Below are 17,368 nucleotides of genomic sequence, written 5' to 3' on the forward strand. Positions count from 1 at the left end.
ATTTTTCCCATAATCCGTTTGAATGGGTTATATACAACTAAATAACACATCACTCATTTTTAAGCATCGCATTTAGAGCTCATACAGAAAGGCTCTGCTTACTAAACACTGCACTTTCCAGGCATCAATACTCAACCACGTGCAATTAAATGCACAATGCAGCAGGATCTGGGTTTGAGCTGCTTTGTCTGCAATAATAATACATTAAGCAGGCTCCATGGTTCTAAAAGCAACTAATCTGCCAATCTTTTCAGGTGCAACTGCATAGCTTCCAACTGTCCCTGATTTCGAGGGACTGTCCCTGATTTGGAGAAATGTCCCTCCATCCCTCCTTCCTCTTCATTTGTCCCTCATTTGGGTCTGATCTATATAGTTGTATATAGAATGCACTTTTTATCTTTCAAAAAGTGTTTACCAGTGCTAAACCTTTCATCCAAATTCTAAATGGCTGCATTTGTAAATTTTAAAAGCCAATATAAAGGAATAGTAGTGGTAAAAAAAAAGTTTTTGTGGATTTAATGAACCTTTTCTTGGTTAATTCTCCTTTAAGGGGGGGTGTGACAGGGGATGTGTCCTATGCCTACATACATTTGTTAGTAGGTGTCCCTCATTTCCACCTCAGAATGTTGGGAGGTATGTGCAACTGTGGCAGCATTGCATTTTGCTTGCAGTGCTTCCAGAGTTTACAGATCACAGGAAACAAATCTGGAGCCATTCTCATTTATTGCAAATATTTCTTGTATTCGTTGATGCTATTGATGTCTGTAAGGTAAAGTTGAGTATCTATATACAAATTGCATGAGGGCTGCATTAGCCAAGACACATCTTAGGCAAGTAAGGATTAAAGGTACTTGGCTTCCAGGTTTTTTTTTTAGCACTGCTGAGTAGGCCATACCAAAGAGGTTGCCACTGCTTTGCCTAGCTGAGGGCAGAGCACTCATGTCTCTGATAAAGCACGTGTCAAATCTTCCATTCACATATTGCTTTGCAGTACTTGAGAAGTAGAATCCTCTTTTATGCTAAAGGTATACTCTACATCAGGGATATGCAATTAGCAGACCTCCAGCTGTTGCAAAACTACAAGTCCCATCATGCCTCTGCATCTGGGTGTCATGCTTGTGGCTGTCAGAGTCTTGCTATGCCTCATAGCAATAGCTGGAGGTCCGCTAATTGCATATCCCTGCTGTACAGAGTCAAAGGGGTTTATTTACTAAAGGCAAATCCAGTTTGCACTGCAAGTGCACTTGGAAGTGCAGTCGCTGTAGATCTGAGGGGGACATACAAGGAAAATAAAAAACAGCATTTTTGCTTGTACATGATTGGATGCTAAAATCAGCAGAGCTTCCCCTCATTTCAGATCACCCCCTTAGATTTAAAGCGACTGCACTGTCAAGTGCACTTGCAATGCACTTGTAGTGCAAAGTGGATTTGCCTTTAGTAAACCAACCTCAAAGCCTGTATATGAGCAGGATACAGCCATCTGCAACCCCTAGCCTGCCACAAATAATTTTGTCAGTGTTAGTACAGAGAAACCCAAGGGAAAGGAGGGAAAAGAAAGACACTGTGCCCTGTGGAGTTGCAGGCATTCTATCATCAGATAGCAGAAATCAAAGGAAAAACATTTACATTACTCCATTAGACTGTACAATAACTTGGAGGAGAGATTGAAAAAGAAAAGATAGCATATACAGTATATTTGCTCCATGGGGGATAGGTTTAGTAAGGAGCAATGCTTGGTGGGCTAAAATGTGGAATTTGTGGTTGATATAAGGAATTTATTGCACTGACAAATTGTACCTCTGATTTATAGTTTGTAATTTACCAATATGGCTGTCATCCTCTTTCTGACTTTTGCCATTGTTAAAAATAGTTAATTTCCCATATTCTTTTTACAATGTCACCACTCCTTTTGAGTTATAACCACACACACACACACACACACACACACACGCACACACACACACACACCTTGTTTAAATGTTAGTTATATTTATGTTGACCCTTGTATGTTTGTTTTGTGTATGTATATTTTTAAATAAAAAATAGAAAAATCAAACTATTTCCCAGACAGAAATTGGCAAAGGGGATTCACACATCGCATACACAGTTATCACCAAAATTTAATTTACCCAAAAAAGATATCCATCCACAAATACTGTATGTTCTGTTAATGTAAAAATTTTGAGGAAACCATTTTCTTATCCCTACCTAAAATGCACTTCAGATGCAGAAGAGTAAAATGCACTTAGACTTAGGCTGGCCATACATGGTGCAAATTTCTGTCCTGCAACAATAGGTTGCAGGACAGAAATTTACACAATTCCCCCATCAACATAGACAGTGCTTATAGGGAAATCAGCAATTGTGTTCTCCCTGTGGGAGGGTTATGGGGGGTGGGAGCGGGCGCTAGCAGCTGCTACCGATAATTGCGAGCAAATTTGGCAGGTTGGTTGTACCCAAGTTGATCAATCGATCGTTTTGGTACATTCAGCCTGCCCACTAATGGTTCGAATCTTGGCCGGTTCCTGCTGAACTGGCCGAGATTTGAACAGTGTATAGCTGTCCTTAGCAGTTTTCTGAACTAGAAAGCTTTAGAGTAAGGCCTACCTATAAGACCCCTTGCACATGGGATGGTTCAGGTGCAGTGCATTAGTGCTTGTATGTGAAAAACCTTCCACGTTGATATAAAACGGAAAAAACATCCTGAATGGCGGCACTTCACACCTGTACATGTTACGCTCTCTAACTAGCTTCTTCAGCAGGTAAGCAGGTGGAATTTTTACATTATATGTAATTGATTTATTGCACTGGTTGCGCTACACTATATTTTGTTTATTGGTATTGTACTAGTATTGTATTGTACTGAGAGTCACATGTGGATACACTCTGAGAGGTGTTGGCAGCAATCACGATAAGCCTATCAGTGGGCTATTGAGACTGGATTTGTTCAATATTGAGTTGCACTGAATACTTTATTTGTATTTTCACTTGCATTTAGTTTGATATATCGCGCTGATTATATTTTTGTTTCACATTTTTGGTTTTCTATACCACAGAGTGTCATTTCAGTGACAGCTCTGTCTGCATGGGGCTACTGATAACAGATCCAAGTATGTAAGATACTTTCATGTTTAAATGTTAGAATGGGTGGCTTCTGCATCTGTAACAATGAGACTAAGTTACCTGCTGCAAACAACATGACCGCCACGGGCCTGTAGAACCGCCGGCGAGATCCCACACATATGGAAATTAGACCAACCAGGAATGCAATGAGAATGATGGCTGCTCCACCCAGTAGTAAAGCGAGTGTTGCAATCTGCCAATCTGCAATAGAAAATATAATGTGTATAAAGTTAGTAAAAACAGCATAGTTACAATAAAATAATTGTTATTTTGAATCTCAGCTTTTTGCTTTTTTTATGTATACTGTTACTTTTCATATGCAAGTCAATTTTCTGAAACTGAAGAGTGTGGAACATTTTAACTGCAAAAGTTTAGTTAAAGAATCTGCACTTGTTATATCCCTAGGTACAGTATACCTAAATATCTGATAAGAAATAAGTAAAAAAACAAATATGTGCACATGCTATTTACAATGTTTATACAAGAGTCACAGAGTTGCCATCTGCAACCCATCCCCAACCCCCCCCCCCCCCCTCAACAAATTAAATGTCTCTTGCTAACCTTAAATAAAATGCAAGGAGTGGATAGGTTGACTGAACTGAGACTTCATTCCTTGTGTGTCATTCGTTGTGTGTCAGGCTATAATACTCCTTATAGTGATCTTTTAGTTTAAATTTATACAAAACTCAAAGGACCTAAAACACCTAGGGGTTGATTTACTAAAAACAAATAGCCTGTGCACTTTTCAAGTGCAGTTCCATTCATTTTCCCCATAGCTTAGTGATTGTGGAGAATCTTCACTTTGTAATGCATGCCAAGTATAGGGTAAACTAAAAAAGAAAAAGCATTTTTCCTTGCACATGACTAGATGATGGAAATCAGCAGAACTTTACCACCTTAGCTGTGCGCAGGGGGTGTGCTGGGTGTGCACACCCTAATGCATACCCTCCATGTGCATTAACATTAGTACTCTGTGTGCCAGCAGGGAAAGATCTCTCACTGATCTCTGCTATAAGAGTGTGTATCTGTGTGAGTGTGTGTGTGTATATCTATCTATCGATAGATAGATAGATAGATAGATAGATAGATAGATAGATAGATAGATAGATAGATAGATAGATAGATATACATATAGTGCGGCAAAAAAGTATTTAGCCAGCCACCAAAGCCACCAATTGTGCAAGTTCTCCCACTTAAAAAGATGAGAGAGGCCTGTGATTGTCATCATAGGTATACCTCAACTATGAGAGACAAAATGTGGAAACAAATCCAGACAATCACATTGTCTGATTTTTGAAAGAATTTATTTGCAAATTATGGTGGAAAATAAGTATTTGGTCACCTACAAACAAGCAAGATTTCTGGCTGTCACAGACTTGTAACTTCTTCTTTAAGAGGCTCCTCTGTCCTCCACTCATTACCTGTATTAATGGCACCTGTTTGAACTTGTTATGAGTATAAAAGACACCTGTCCATAACCTCAAACAGTCACACTCGAAACTTCACTAAGGTGAAGACCAAAGAGCTGTCGAAGGACACCAGAAACAAAATTGTAGACCTGCAACAAGCCAGGAAGACTGAATCTGCAATAGGCAAGCAGCTTGGTGTGAAGAAATCAACTGTGGGAGCAATAATTAGAAAATGGAAGACATACAAGACCACTGATAATCTCCCTCGATCTGAGGCTCCACGCAAGATCTCACCCCGTGGGGTCAAAATGATCACAAGAACGGTGAGAAAAAATCCCAGAACCACACGGGGGGACCTAGTGAATGATCTGCAGAGAGCTGGGACCAAGTAGCAAAGGCTACCATCAGTAACACACTACGCCGCCAGGGATTCAGATCCTGCAGTGCCAGATGTATCCCCCTGCTTAAGCCAGTACATGTCCGGGCCCGTCTGAGGTTTGCTAGAGAGCATTTGGATGATCCAGAAGAGGATTGGGAGAATGTCATATGGTCAGATGAAACCAAAGTAGAACTGTTTGGTAGAAACACAACTCATTTTGTTTGGAGGAGAGAGAATGCTGCGGCACTGCGTCGCTTTAACTGAAAATTGCGTGGTCGTGTGACGTGGCTCCAAAAATTGACGTCCTTTTTTTCCCACACATAGAGCTTTCTTTTGGTGGTATTTGATCACCTCTGCGGTTTTTATTTTTTGCGCTATAAACAAAAAAAATAGCGACAATTTTGAAAAAAAAAATGCATTATTTTTACTTTTTGCTATAATAAATATCCCCAAAAATATATAAAAAAACACTTTTTTTCTCAGTTTAGGCTGATACGTATTCTTCTACATATTCTTGGTAAAAAAAAAAATCGCAATAAGCATTTATTGATTGGTTTGCGCAAAAGTTATAGCGTCTACAAAATAGGGGATAGTTTTATGGCATTTTTATTAATATTTTTTTTTTTACTAGTAATGGCGGTGATCAACGATTTTTATCATGACTGTGACATTATGGCGGACAGATTGGACACTTCTGGTGCCCTCAATGAACTGTAGCTCCCCAGTGCCAGCAGCACTCATACAGGCCCATACCATGACACTCCCACCATCATGCTTGACTATAGGCAAGACATGCTTGTCTTTGTACAGGACATGGTTCCAGTAATCCATGTCCTTAGTCTGCTTGTCTTCAGCAAACTGTTTGTGGGCTTTCTTGTGCATCATCTTTAGAATAGGCTTCCTTCTGGGACCACAGCCATGCAGACCAATTTGATGCAGTGTGCGGTGTATGGTCTGAGCACTGACAAGCTGACCCCCCACCACTTCAACCTCTGCAGCAATGCTGGCAGCACTCATACATCTATTTCCCAAAGACAACTTCTGTATATGACGCTCAGTACGTGCACTCAATTTCTTTGGTCGACCATGGCGAGGCCTGTTCTGAGTGGAACCTGTCCTGTTAAACTGCTGTATGGTCTTGGCCACTGTGCTGCAGCTCAGTTTCAGGGTCTTGGGAATCTTCTTATAGCCTAGGCCATCTTTATGTAGAGCAACAATTCTTTTTTTCAGATCCTCAGAGAGTTCTTTGCCATGAGGTACCATGTTGAACTTCTAGTGACCAGTATGAGTGAGAGCAATAACACCAAATTTAAAACACCTGCTCCCCATTCACACCTGATACCTAGTAACACTAATAAGTCATATGACACTGGGGAGGGAAAATGGCTAATTGGGCCCAATTTGGACACTTTCACTTAGGGGTGTACTCACTTTTGTTGCCAGCGGTTTAGACATTAATGGCTGTGTGTTGAGTTATTTTGAGGGGACAGAAAATTTACACTGTTATACAAGCTGTACACTCACTACTTAACAATGTAGCAAAGTGTTATTTCTTCAGTGTTGTCACATGAAAAGATATAATAAAATATTTTTAAAATGTGAGGGGTGTACTCACTTTATAAACATATATATATGTTTATATATATATATACATATATGCACACACATGCACACTCATGTGTTTGAGCTTTGGGGTGCACACCCTAATGCAATAGGTTGCGCACATCTATGTTTACCACATTTACTAAGCTCTGGGGGAAAATTAGTGCAATTGTACTTGGAAAGTGGACAGTATTTGTCTTTAGTAAACCACACACTGTAATCTTATTCTGAACATATCTAGGCAACAAAATTTCAAAGGCATATTGCAATGATACCAAAGTCCACAATATTATAAAAAATACATATCTAAAATACATATGAGAGCTACATGCACATTTTAAAGCTGAACAATAAATTAGTTTGATTTACATCACGTAAAACATCAAGAGGAAAAGAGGAATTTGTATTCATAATAGGATCTATTAACCCAAAAAGGTATAGATGAAAGTTTTCTGGGCAGTTAAAGTGGTATTCCAAAAACAAAAACATATTAAAGCTTAGATGTGCTGGCTTTTTTTTTAGTTTTTTTACTTTATTTTCACATGGTAATCCAGCCAGTAAGTCTGTTATTTTTCAACTTACTTTAACAGACCATTCTGTCCAGTAAAAGTACCAGTTAAGGGGGTGAGACAAACCAAACTGACAGGTGTGCTTACAATGATCAGCTTTTATTCATTTATGAAAAACCTTTAGCCCAAAAGAAAAAGTTGTTGCTGTAACTGCTTATGAAGTATTAGCTAGAATTCAGCTTCAACTTGTTAGTCAAGTCCTGCTGTCAAATCTGACGTTCAACTTCAAATTGTTAATCAAATCTGCTAGTCCAATACTACCCTCTCCTGGGACTGACAATGCTGTCGAAAGGTGTCTCATTACTACTTTATCCAGAATGCAGACACCCTAGGACAGAAAGTGTGTTACAGGCAGGATCATCAGGAGTAATAAAGGGAAAAGGCCTACAAATATAAACTAATGCAGACACCACATCTAAGAATTGGTAAACTGCAATATGCTCCATTTTTGTTTTTGGGTTTGTCCTCTTACTAAATACAATTAACTATGGCTATCAAACACAATATACTTTAACTAAAAAACATACCGTCAAACACAACATACTGTAGTTTGCAATTTGGCTAGACAGTAATTGTATAGTAATTTCTTGAAAGAAGGGGAGGATTAAAACCCCTGCCAGGTTATTTTTTTTTGCCACCAGTGTACCATTGGGAAAATGTACCTTCACATTCTGTCCCAGATGCAGCAGGAAGTTAGAGGAAATCTTCCAAAGTGAGGAAAAGTCCCCTCTTCAACAGTTTTCCCTAGTTTCCCCTTATCTCCTGTTCCAGGAAAAACTTTAAAGGGTGAGCTCACCTTTACAGAAAATCTGTTAGGGTGAACTTACACTGGACCCCCTCCCCATCCACCCCAGTCCTGCTGACCTTGAGTCCTGCAATCACCCGCTGTGAAAATCCCCACGGCCTAATCTCCTAAATGTACCTTGTAAAGGTACATATAGGAGGCATTCTCATTGGTCGGCACCAACACATGGACAGCGCAAACCATAAGCACCCGCCTAGCCCGTCCTGTCAGAGCTGGAAAAGAGGAGAGGAAGCCATGGGGATTTCAAATCCTCAGACCGGTAAAGCGGCGACCCAATGTCTCACAGCGGGTGATCGGGGGACTCTAGGTCAGCAGGACCAGGAGGGATGGGGAGGGGGTCCGATGTAAGTTCACCTGACAGATTTTCTGTAAAGGTGAACTTACACTTTAATCCATGACAGTACAAAAAGTGGGGGGAATCTCTTCAGTGGAGACAAACAGCAGTGGCTGTAAGAGGGCAGCAGTAAGTCCAGCAGCTGCTGGTGCTCAAAGGGTAGAAAGTGTAGTAGCTGCTGGGTAGGGGCAGAAGGTGTGGAAGCTAGTGATGTTACATGTTCCACCCTAAAAACGGGCACCCGCTGCCATCCAATTTGATCCTGTCCACCAACAACATATGAATGGTGGTCCTTTTTCCCATCCGTCTGGTGGGTTGGATCGGATGGCATGGAAATGGACAGGCAGTCTATTTCCATCCGATTGCCCCATAGAGGAGAGCGGGACTGAGCGGACACTGACCTGTCATCTGCCTGCTCAGCAGGGATCGGTGGAGAGATCCCACGCTGAGCAAGTGGATTCCGTTCAGCGGAAGTGCCCTTGTGAAAGGGGCCTAAAAATTCATACCAGACCAAAAGGGCCTGCTATAAAACCTGGGGTGACCCCAGGCCTTTATGTGTTTATTTTCTGTGGGTTCTACCTTAAAGTGGATGTAAATCCTCACATATACCCAGTGAAGTGAACAGCCTCAGATGATACACAGAGATAAAACAAATCTCCCTACATACGTTTTACATCTATCTCTGCTGTCTTCAGCTCTATATACTGCTTAGAAAGTGCACACTGTGTCAGAATTTTCACTGTAGGAGGAGATCATTGTGAGACACTGTGAGAAAGCTCATTAGAGGAAAGGTACACACCCCCTCCATACACATGCAGAGCGTGTCTGTGAATTGTTTAGCTTTGTGCTAATTTATTTATAGCGACCTCCCCCGACACAAAGCTCAGGCTGCCCTCTCCCAGAACTTGTGAGAAATGATCAGACTGATAACAGAGCTACTGAGGAGGGGCCAGCCATGGGACTTAGCTCTTTGAAGAGAGATAAGAAAACACTACAGATAGATGTGCCCAGCTCAATATTCATGAACTGGGTTTACATCCACTTTATCCGCTTCCCAACCAGCCGCCGCAGTTATACTGTGGCAGGTTAGCTACCCTGCGCAAGCCGTCGTAGCTATACGCCGGCTCGCGGGGCCGAGATAGCATGCGCGTGCGCATGCCCACTGCACAGCTGTGTCAATGCTCGTGGCAGATAGACGCGATGACCGTCAGCCATGAGCGATCGTGAGCAGGAGACACAGAGCAGGGACGAGTGTGTGTAAACACACACTTCCCTGTTCTGTTCTGACAGGAGTGACAGATCGTATGTTCCTATTAGCTAGGAACAACGATCCGTCACTTCCTCTAGTCAGTCCCCTCCCCCTTCAGTTAGGATCACCTCCCAGGGAACACAGTTAACCCCTCGATTGCCCCCTAGTGTTAACCCCTTCATTATCAGTGACATTTTGACAGTAATCAATGCATTTTTATAGCATTGATCGCTGTATTAATGCCAATGGTCCCAAAAATGTGTCAAAATTGTCCTATGTGTCCACCATAATGTTGCAGTCATGATAAAAATCACAGATCGCCGCCATTTACATTAGTAAAGAAAAAATATATTAATAAAAATGCTATAAATCTATACCCTATTTTGTAGACACTATAACTTTTGCGCAAACCAATCAATATATGCTTATTGCATTTTTTTACCAAAAATATGTAGATGAATACATATCGGCCTAAACTCAGAAAAAAATTTGATATTTATTATAGCAAAAAGTACAAAATATTGTTTTTTTTTTTTCAAAATTGTCGCTCTTTTTTTGTTTTTAGAGCAAAAAATAAAAACCGTAGAGGCGATAAAATGCCACCAAAAGAAAGCTCTATTTGTGGGAAAAAAAGGACGTCAATTTTGTTTGGGTGCAACTTCGCATGACCACGCAATTGTCAGTTAAAGCGATGCTGTGCCGAATCACAAAAAGTGTTCTGGTCAGGAAGGGGGTAAATTCTTCGGGGGCTGAAGTGGTTACTATCCATTCTAGACCTTCATCAAGGGTATGGTATATATTTTAGAGAGAACTCCCACAGCTTTTTTTTTTTTGTGTGTGTTGGGGTTCATTATTAAAGTAGTTCTAAAGACTTAAGGTTTTTACCTTAATGCGTTCTATGCATTAAGGTAAAAAACTTTTGTGCTGCAGGATCCACCCAACCCCTCCCCCCCTATTCTTACCTGAGCCCAATCCGAATCAGCGATGTGCATGAGAGCACTAGCTCTCGCCGCTGTCTCCCTCTACACTGGACAGATTGACAGCAGCAGGAGCCATTGGCTGTGACAAGGGAGTGGAGGGTGGGGCTGAGCCACCCAGGCTGTGTCAATAGACTCACGGGTGCCCAGTGGAAGTAACTTTCTACTGGGGCACTCGCTGAAGACGAGGAGCCTGGAGCACCGATGGGGACCCCAGAAGAAGAGGATTGGGGCTGCTCTGTGCAAAACCCCCGATAGTGGCTGAATAAAGAGTTAAAAGCACTTGCAAAGCACCGCTGCTGAACTGATTTGCAGGCACTTTGGCAGTGGTGCCCAGTGATTTTAATGGCAGGGGCAGTGGAGAAGCGGTGTATACATCACTAAGATGCGAAAGATGCTGCTTGCAGGACTTTTTCTAATGTCCTGCAAGCGCACCGCCCCAGTGTGAAAGCACTTGGGCTCTCACACTGGGGCTGCAGGGGAGGCATTTTTTAGGTGCTATTTATAGCCCAAAAGCGCCTGAAAAACGCCCCAGTGTGAAAGGGGTCTAAGAGCATTCGCCAGCCATGTTATTCAAAGGATTTTTTCATTTTTAATGTTGCCCTTGAAGCACTATTACCATTCTGCACCCAGACAAACAGATAAATGTTTTGCTTTGTTCCCCCCAGGGCAGTGGGGTAATTCTGCTAGAGACTTTGTGCTGTGAAAAACTTGCTGGTTGGATTATCAGATGAAAAAACTGTAGCCTAAAAATGGAAACTAACTACATCTAAGAATTGCTAAGTTGCAATATAAGAAATGTTTGCTTTTGGCTTTAATACTGCTTTAACTCTCAGTATTTTTCTATGAGCCTGTAAGTCTGTGTAGAGGGGATGAGCCCCTTTGTTCCAATCAGCTGAGATATCAGGAAAATCTGTGCTCTATGCTCTCCAGTTTGTGACATCAGATCCCCACCCCCTGCTGCTAAAGCTGACAAAAAATCCTTTGATCTGTGTGAATGCTGGTTGAATGCTAGTTCAAGCAGGACCATTAGAACAGCTTCTGTTGAACAGACAGGGGTTCACACAGAGCAACATTTTCAGTTTGTGTATACCCAGCTTTATGAAGGAGGATTTGTTTAATCTCTGTTTATCGCCTGAGGCTTCACTGGGTATATGTACAACTTTGTTTTCATTCTACTAATAATCTTGACAATGCACTTATCAACTTTATTTATCATATAGTTACTAATGCTTAAGTGCCAACTCCTAAGTTTAGTAACCCATACCAATCAAAATTCCCTTTGTACTTATCTGATTTCAGCAAAATGAATTCAAATTGGTTCTGCACCTAAGAATTAGCACTTTAAATACATTATTAATTGAATAATGTTCAAATTTTTCTATATACCCCATAATGACAAAATGCCTGGTAATAAGTTACTGAAAATCATTGTAAGCAACAGGGAAGCCCACTTTCCCCGCTCCTATTTGCTCTCTCCCTGGAACCCTTTCTATCCAAAATTAGATTGAACCCCCGACATTCAGGGGATATCAATTGGTCCTTTGCAACACAAGATCTCGGCCACCTGCTCTTTTCGTTAACCAACCCAGGAGTGTCCCTACCGAATCTACTCGCAGAATTCGAGATATATACGGGAAAATATCAAACCTTAAAATAAATTTTTCCAAATCGGAAGCAATGGGGATATCACTACAGGCCCATATTCTTCTGAATTTACAATCTAATTTTTAATTTAAATGGACGTCTTCCGCCCAGACTTATTTAGGCATGAAAATACCACCAGATCTGTCTCACATCTATGAGAGCAACTCCCCCCCCTAGCTAAGACCAGGAAATTGCTAGAAAATTGGAATAAAGGGTTACACTCCTGGTTTGGGAGGTGCAATTTACTCAAAACGAGTATACTCCCAAAATTTTTATACCTCTTCCAGGCCCTACCGATTAAGATACCTCCCATATATTTCAAACAAGTACAAGCCCTTTTCACCCATTTTGTTTGGGCTCATAAAAAGCCTCGCATCCCAAGATCTCAACTATCCACACCAAAACATTACGGCAGCCTAGCGCTACAAGACGTAAGGAAGTACTACCAAGCTACTCACCTAGGTAGGGTTCTTGATTGGTGCCGTCATAGGGACTATAAGTTGTGGGCACAAATAGAACAACACCAAACCAATATACCTCTATGATCTGCGATATGGTGTAGTGACTCTCTCCCTGCAGAATTGAAATCCCATCCTATCATCGGCAACACTATAAGAGTGCATTCAAGCTACCTTACACACCTCTCTAACTACCAAAACATCACCTTTAACCCCGAATCTAGGTAACCCCAAGTTCTTTCCTGGACTCTCCTCTTCGCAATTTCAGACCTTGAGAAGATCCAATTGTGTTTTAGCGTCACAATTTGTGCAACAAAATAAATGGCCCTCCATCTCAGAACTAATGGACCCAGTAGGTCCGTTTAAACTTCTGTTTTGGGATGCAGCACGAATTCACCACTTTCTCCAGACCTTGCCAAACCCTCAAAGTTACACCAGGCCTTTGACCACGTTTGAAGAATGTTGTAAAGACACAGAGCCATTGCCGCAGACCCTATCCGAGATGTACAGCCTATTGAACACCCCACCCCAGCCACCCAGATTACCATGCATTATGAAGTGGGAAACAGACCTCCAACGCACTTTTACAACAGTCCAGAAACAAAACATGATTAGTCTCTCCTTTAAGTCCTCAATATGCACTAAAGTCCAAGAGACAAATTATAAGATCCTGACAAGGTGGTACCTAACACCAAGTCGATTACATATCATTTTTCCTGACACTTCAAAGTATTGCTGGCGTTGTCACCAGGAAGAGGGAACGCTTCTACACATGTTTTGGTCATGTCCTATGTTGACAACTTTCTGGACTGCAGTTCGTACCATTTCCCAAAAATTCACTGACTTTCAAATCCCAAATGACCCGGCATTTTTTCTACTCCACATTTCTTCCATACCAATCAAAACCTATATGAAATCTCTACTGAGACACTTAACAAATGCAGCCAAATCCTGTATTCCCATGTTGTGGAAACAGCAATCCCCACCAACCACAGCAATGTGGTTGAGAAAAGTAGAAGACATAAATAAAATGGAAGACTTGATAATGACAGCTCAAGATAGACAGGAAACCTATCGGAAAACATGGACTCATTGGAAAATATTCAAGTATTCAGAAGAGGGTAAATCCCTCCTTAGGAGCTAAAACCCTACCATTTCATACTGATCGACAACCTACAGTAATCATCGTAAACAGGGATTCACGTATCTGAGCGCCTAATACCCCCCCTTTTTTTTAACCCCCCCCTCTCTTGTTTCTTCTTCTTACTTCTTTCCCCCCCTATCTATTACTTTTTCATCTATCTCTTTTTTTTTTTCTTTTCTTTGGTGGCTGCCTCCTGACTAGGGTATTTATACTCTCATATCATTCTGGGATTCTAACTCAGAGAAACAAAGATACCCATATATATATATATATATATATATATATATATATATTTAAAGATATGATAATGCTACATGCCTTGATGTATTACATGTACTACTATAATGCAATGTCGGGAGGCTGTGACCCCCTTTTGTTATATATCACTGTGGTATGTTGTGGGCTCTGCCCCTCTCTTTTCTATTGAAAACTAATAAAATATATATTTGAAAAAAAAAAATCATTGTAAGCAGTACATAATTATTCATCCAGACTTTGCTGTGAAAACAACTTTGCATATACTATATTTGATGATGAACGTAACATTTTTAGGTTGCACATTAAAAGACACATCAGGAAAGAAATATAGACACCGAATTGCATGATCTGAAGAAGTTAATAGAGAATTATTTTTTCTTTTTTAATATTAGTTAAACCCACAAGTGTTTTTTTTACCACTACTATTCCTTTATACTGGATTTTGAAATTTACAAATGCAGCAATTTAGAAGTTGGATGAAAGATTTAGCACTGAGAAACACTTTTTTGAAAGATAAAAATGTGCATTTCATACATAATTATATAGATTCGACCAAAATGAGGGGCACATGAGGAGGAAAGAGGGACAGAGGGACTTTGTTCCAAATCAGGGAAATCCCTCAAAATCAGGGACAGTTGGGAGCTATGTCTATAATTATATGTATTATTTCATGATTTTTTTTTGCCAGGCACCCGAAGCTCTTTTGATATTAGGTATTTACCCATTTTGGTTTTGGAGGCAAGGTGATCTCCTTCTCCTTTTTTCCTCCATGGTTAATATCCTTTTTTTCTCTTCAGTTGTTATAATTGCTCTAAAACAGTATGAACCCAAGGTAGCATTCCTAAACAGTGCACGTTTAGGAGATATTTACATTACCTATAGGTAAGCCTCATTATAGACTTACCTATAGGTAAAAGTCAGAGATGGGTGTTTACTCCCACTTTAATAGCAATTTGACATGCAGAAATAGCAGCAAGAGCTGGTTGCAGGGGTGGGCCTGCCAAATTATATAGTGATTTTACTTTTAAGAACACCTCAAATATTTTACTTTTTAATAGGTTCAGAGAGATGTTTAGAATAGAGACGGTAGGGTCAACAACACGATTGACTAATTTTTGTGCAACTGGGTGGAATTCAGCAAAGATTTTAAAAATTCAGCACACTGAAAGTGTATTTCTGACTTTTGATACAATACAGGTATTACATTCCTGATGTGTTTTGTAGTACACAAGGTTGGTGCACCTTCTTTTGGCTTTACAGTTCTGGCCATTTTGAAGCTGAAAGACTGTGTATTCCCACCCACATGAACTTTGCTGAAAGTCTGTATTTCTACCCACATGAATGTTCCACATGGATTTAAATATTACTATTAATCAGTTGGTGCCCTGTTAATGATATTTTGTCTGCCAATACTGTATGCTTACACACTGCTTTCTTACGTGTTGAGCCTGCCATTAAAGTCCATCTAATGCAGCTTTCTGTAATGGGGTGGCAACAATGCTGCACTTCATTGCCTGCTTGCACTACTGGGTAAAAAAATGCTGCAGAGGACATGGTTGTGTGAGCATCTGGCATCTCTCCCTGCTCACGCACACAGTGCAGAGCATCTGAACCCGCCACCTCATCCTTGGCTGTGATGTTTTCCAGTACACAGACAGGAGAAGGGGTAGGCACACCACTCTGCCTGAGTCTTGCTGTTCTGAGGTCTGTAGTAGATATACAACATGCATGAGACTTGTAGGGAAGGGGACATATGGAGGAAGGTGAGGGGGCAAGTTTATAAGGCTCACATCAAGGATTTGTGATAGAACTGGGGAGAGGACTTGTGATGGCAGGGGGGAAAAGGATTTGGCCTGGGTAGGATAGGGGAAGAGGATTTGACCCAGGATGGGGGGAAGGATGTGATGGAAGGGGGGACTTGGGGGAGAGGATCTGTGCTGGAAGTGGGGAGAGGATTTTAGCTGGGAGGGGGATTTGGGGATGGAGGATTTGTGCTGGAGGGTTTTGATGATGGAGAAGAAGGGTTTGTGCTGGGATGGCAGGGTGGGATGGCTTCATGCTGGAAGCGGGGAGCAGAATTGTGCTGGGAGGGGGGATTTGGAAGGTGAAAGAATATTTGTGCTGAGAAGGGGGATTTGGGGGGGATGATTTGTGCTAGAAGTGGGGAGGGAGAGGATTTATGCTGAAAGGAGGAGGATTTGTGCTAGAAGAGGGATTTGGAGAGAGCGTTGTGCTTGAAGGGGGGAGAGAATTGTTCCTGGGAGTAGAAATCTGGGGCAATTTGGGATAAGGGATTGGAGGGGAAAGAATATTTGTGCTGGGGAATTTGGACAGGATTTGTACTGGAATGGGGGGTCGTGCTGGGAGGGAGGATTTGGGGAGTGGAAGAGGATTTATCCTGAGAAGGGTACTGGGAGGAAGGAGGATTTGTGATGTGAGGGGGGAACTGAGGGTAGTGGGGATAAATGATAGGCAAGAGGTTGGAATTGTGCTGGAACTGGGAATTTGGGGAGGGTGGAGGAGGACTTATGCTGAGGAATGGGGAAGATTTACGTTGGGAGGGGGGATTTGAGTGAGAGGGATTTGTTCGAGGGGGGTATCCCCTGCATTCTGTGCATTATGTACTCCTGGACCATGCTCTCTGCATGTCATGTACACCTAAACCCAGCACTGACTACAGCAATCTGTAAATTGCATACTCCAGATCCTTAAACACATTGCATTACACACCCTGGACCCCTGCAGTCTGTGTTATGTATCCTAAACCCAATACTGACTGCAGCACTCTGTGCGTTGGACATCCCCAACCCATGTGCTCTGCCTTACACACTTCTGCATTATACAGAATATACAATCTTATACATTATTTCTTTCCCACCATAGTTTTCATTGTCTCAGCAGTTGCTGGTTGCTATACAATCCCTGAATATTTTTATGAAGTTCTTCTTTAAAGGATAAGTTCACCTTTTTACTCCACCCATATTTAGAGTGGAACATCTAACATGTCCCAGGAGTTGTAGCCATTCCCCCTCCCCCCCCAGTGAAAGCGGGTGGGCATCTTCTCCGGGTGCCCGCTGTTACTCTTTGATACTAATGTGGCAATGTGGGGCTCCACCTGCCCAGTCATGTCATTCATTTACAGTCCTCTGTGAATGGGAAACTACAAGTCCCAACAGTCTTTGCGGCTGTCGCCTTGTAGTACTCATTGAACTACCACACCGTAGTGTGCCGTGGTGGTTCATTGATTCTTCTTGTCAGTGTATCTGCTTGCCCATATAGAACATAATTCAATGCTTTACAGGCTCCTACAACAAAAAATAATAAATGCACATTTTTTTTACCTGCAAAAAAATGCACATTTTTTATTTTTTGTAAAAAGGTGAACTTATCCTTTAAGGTAGGCTCAGACAAAGC

General features: G+C 41.4%; 1 protein-coding gene across 1 annotated transcript in view; it reads right to left on the minus strand.

Annotated features, from left to right (window-relative positions):
* Positions 1–17,368, minus strand: part of TMEM47 (transmembrane protein 47) — a 187,773-nt gene that overhangs the window by 62,214 nt on the left and 108,191 nt on the right. The window contains exon 2 of the mRNA XM_073614842.1: positions 3,184–3,324. Coding sequence (XP_073470943.1) covers positions 3,184–3,324 — 141 coding nt within the window. The remainder of the gene's footprint in view (positions 1–3,183; positions 3,325–17,368) is intronic.

The sequence above is a fragment of the Aquarana catesbeiana genome, linkage group LG02 (genome assembly GCF_042186555.1).
Source record: "Aquarana catesbeiana isolate 2022-GZ linkage group LG02, ASM4218655v1, whole genome shotgun sequence".
In the NCBI taxonomy this organism is placed as follows: domain Eukaryota; kingdom Metazoa; phylum Chordata; class Amphibia; order Anura; family Ranidae; genus Aquarana; species Aquarana catesbeiana.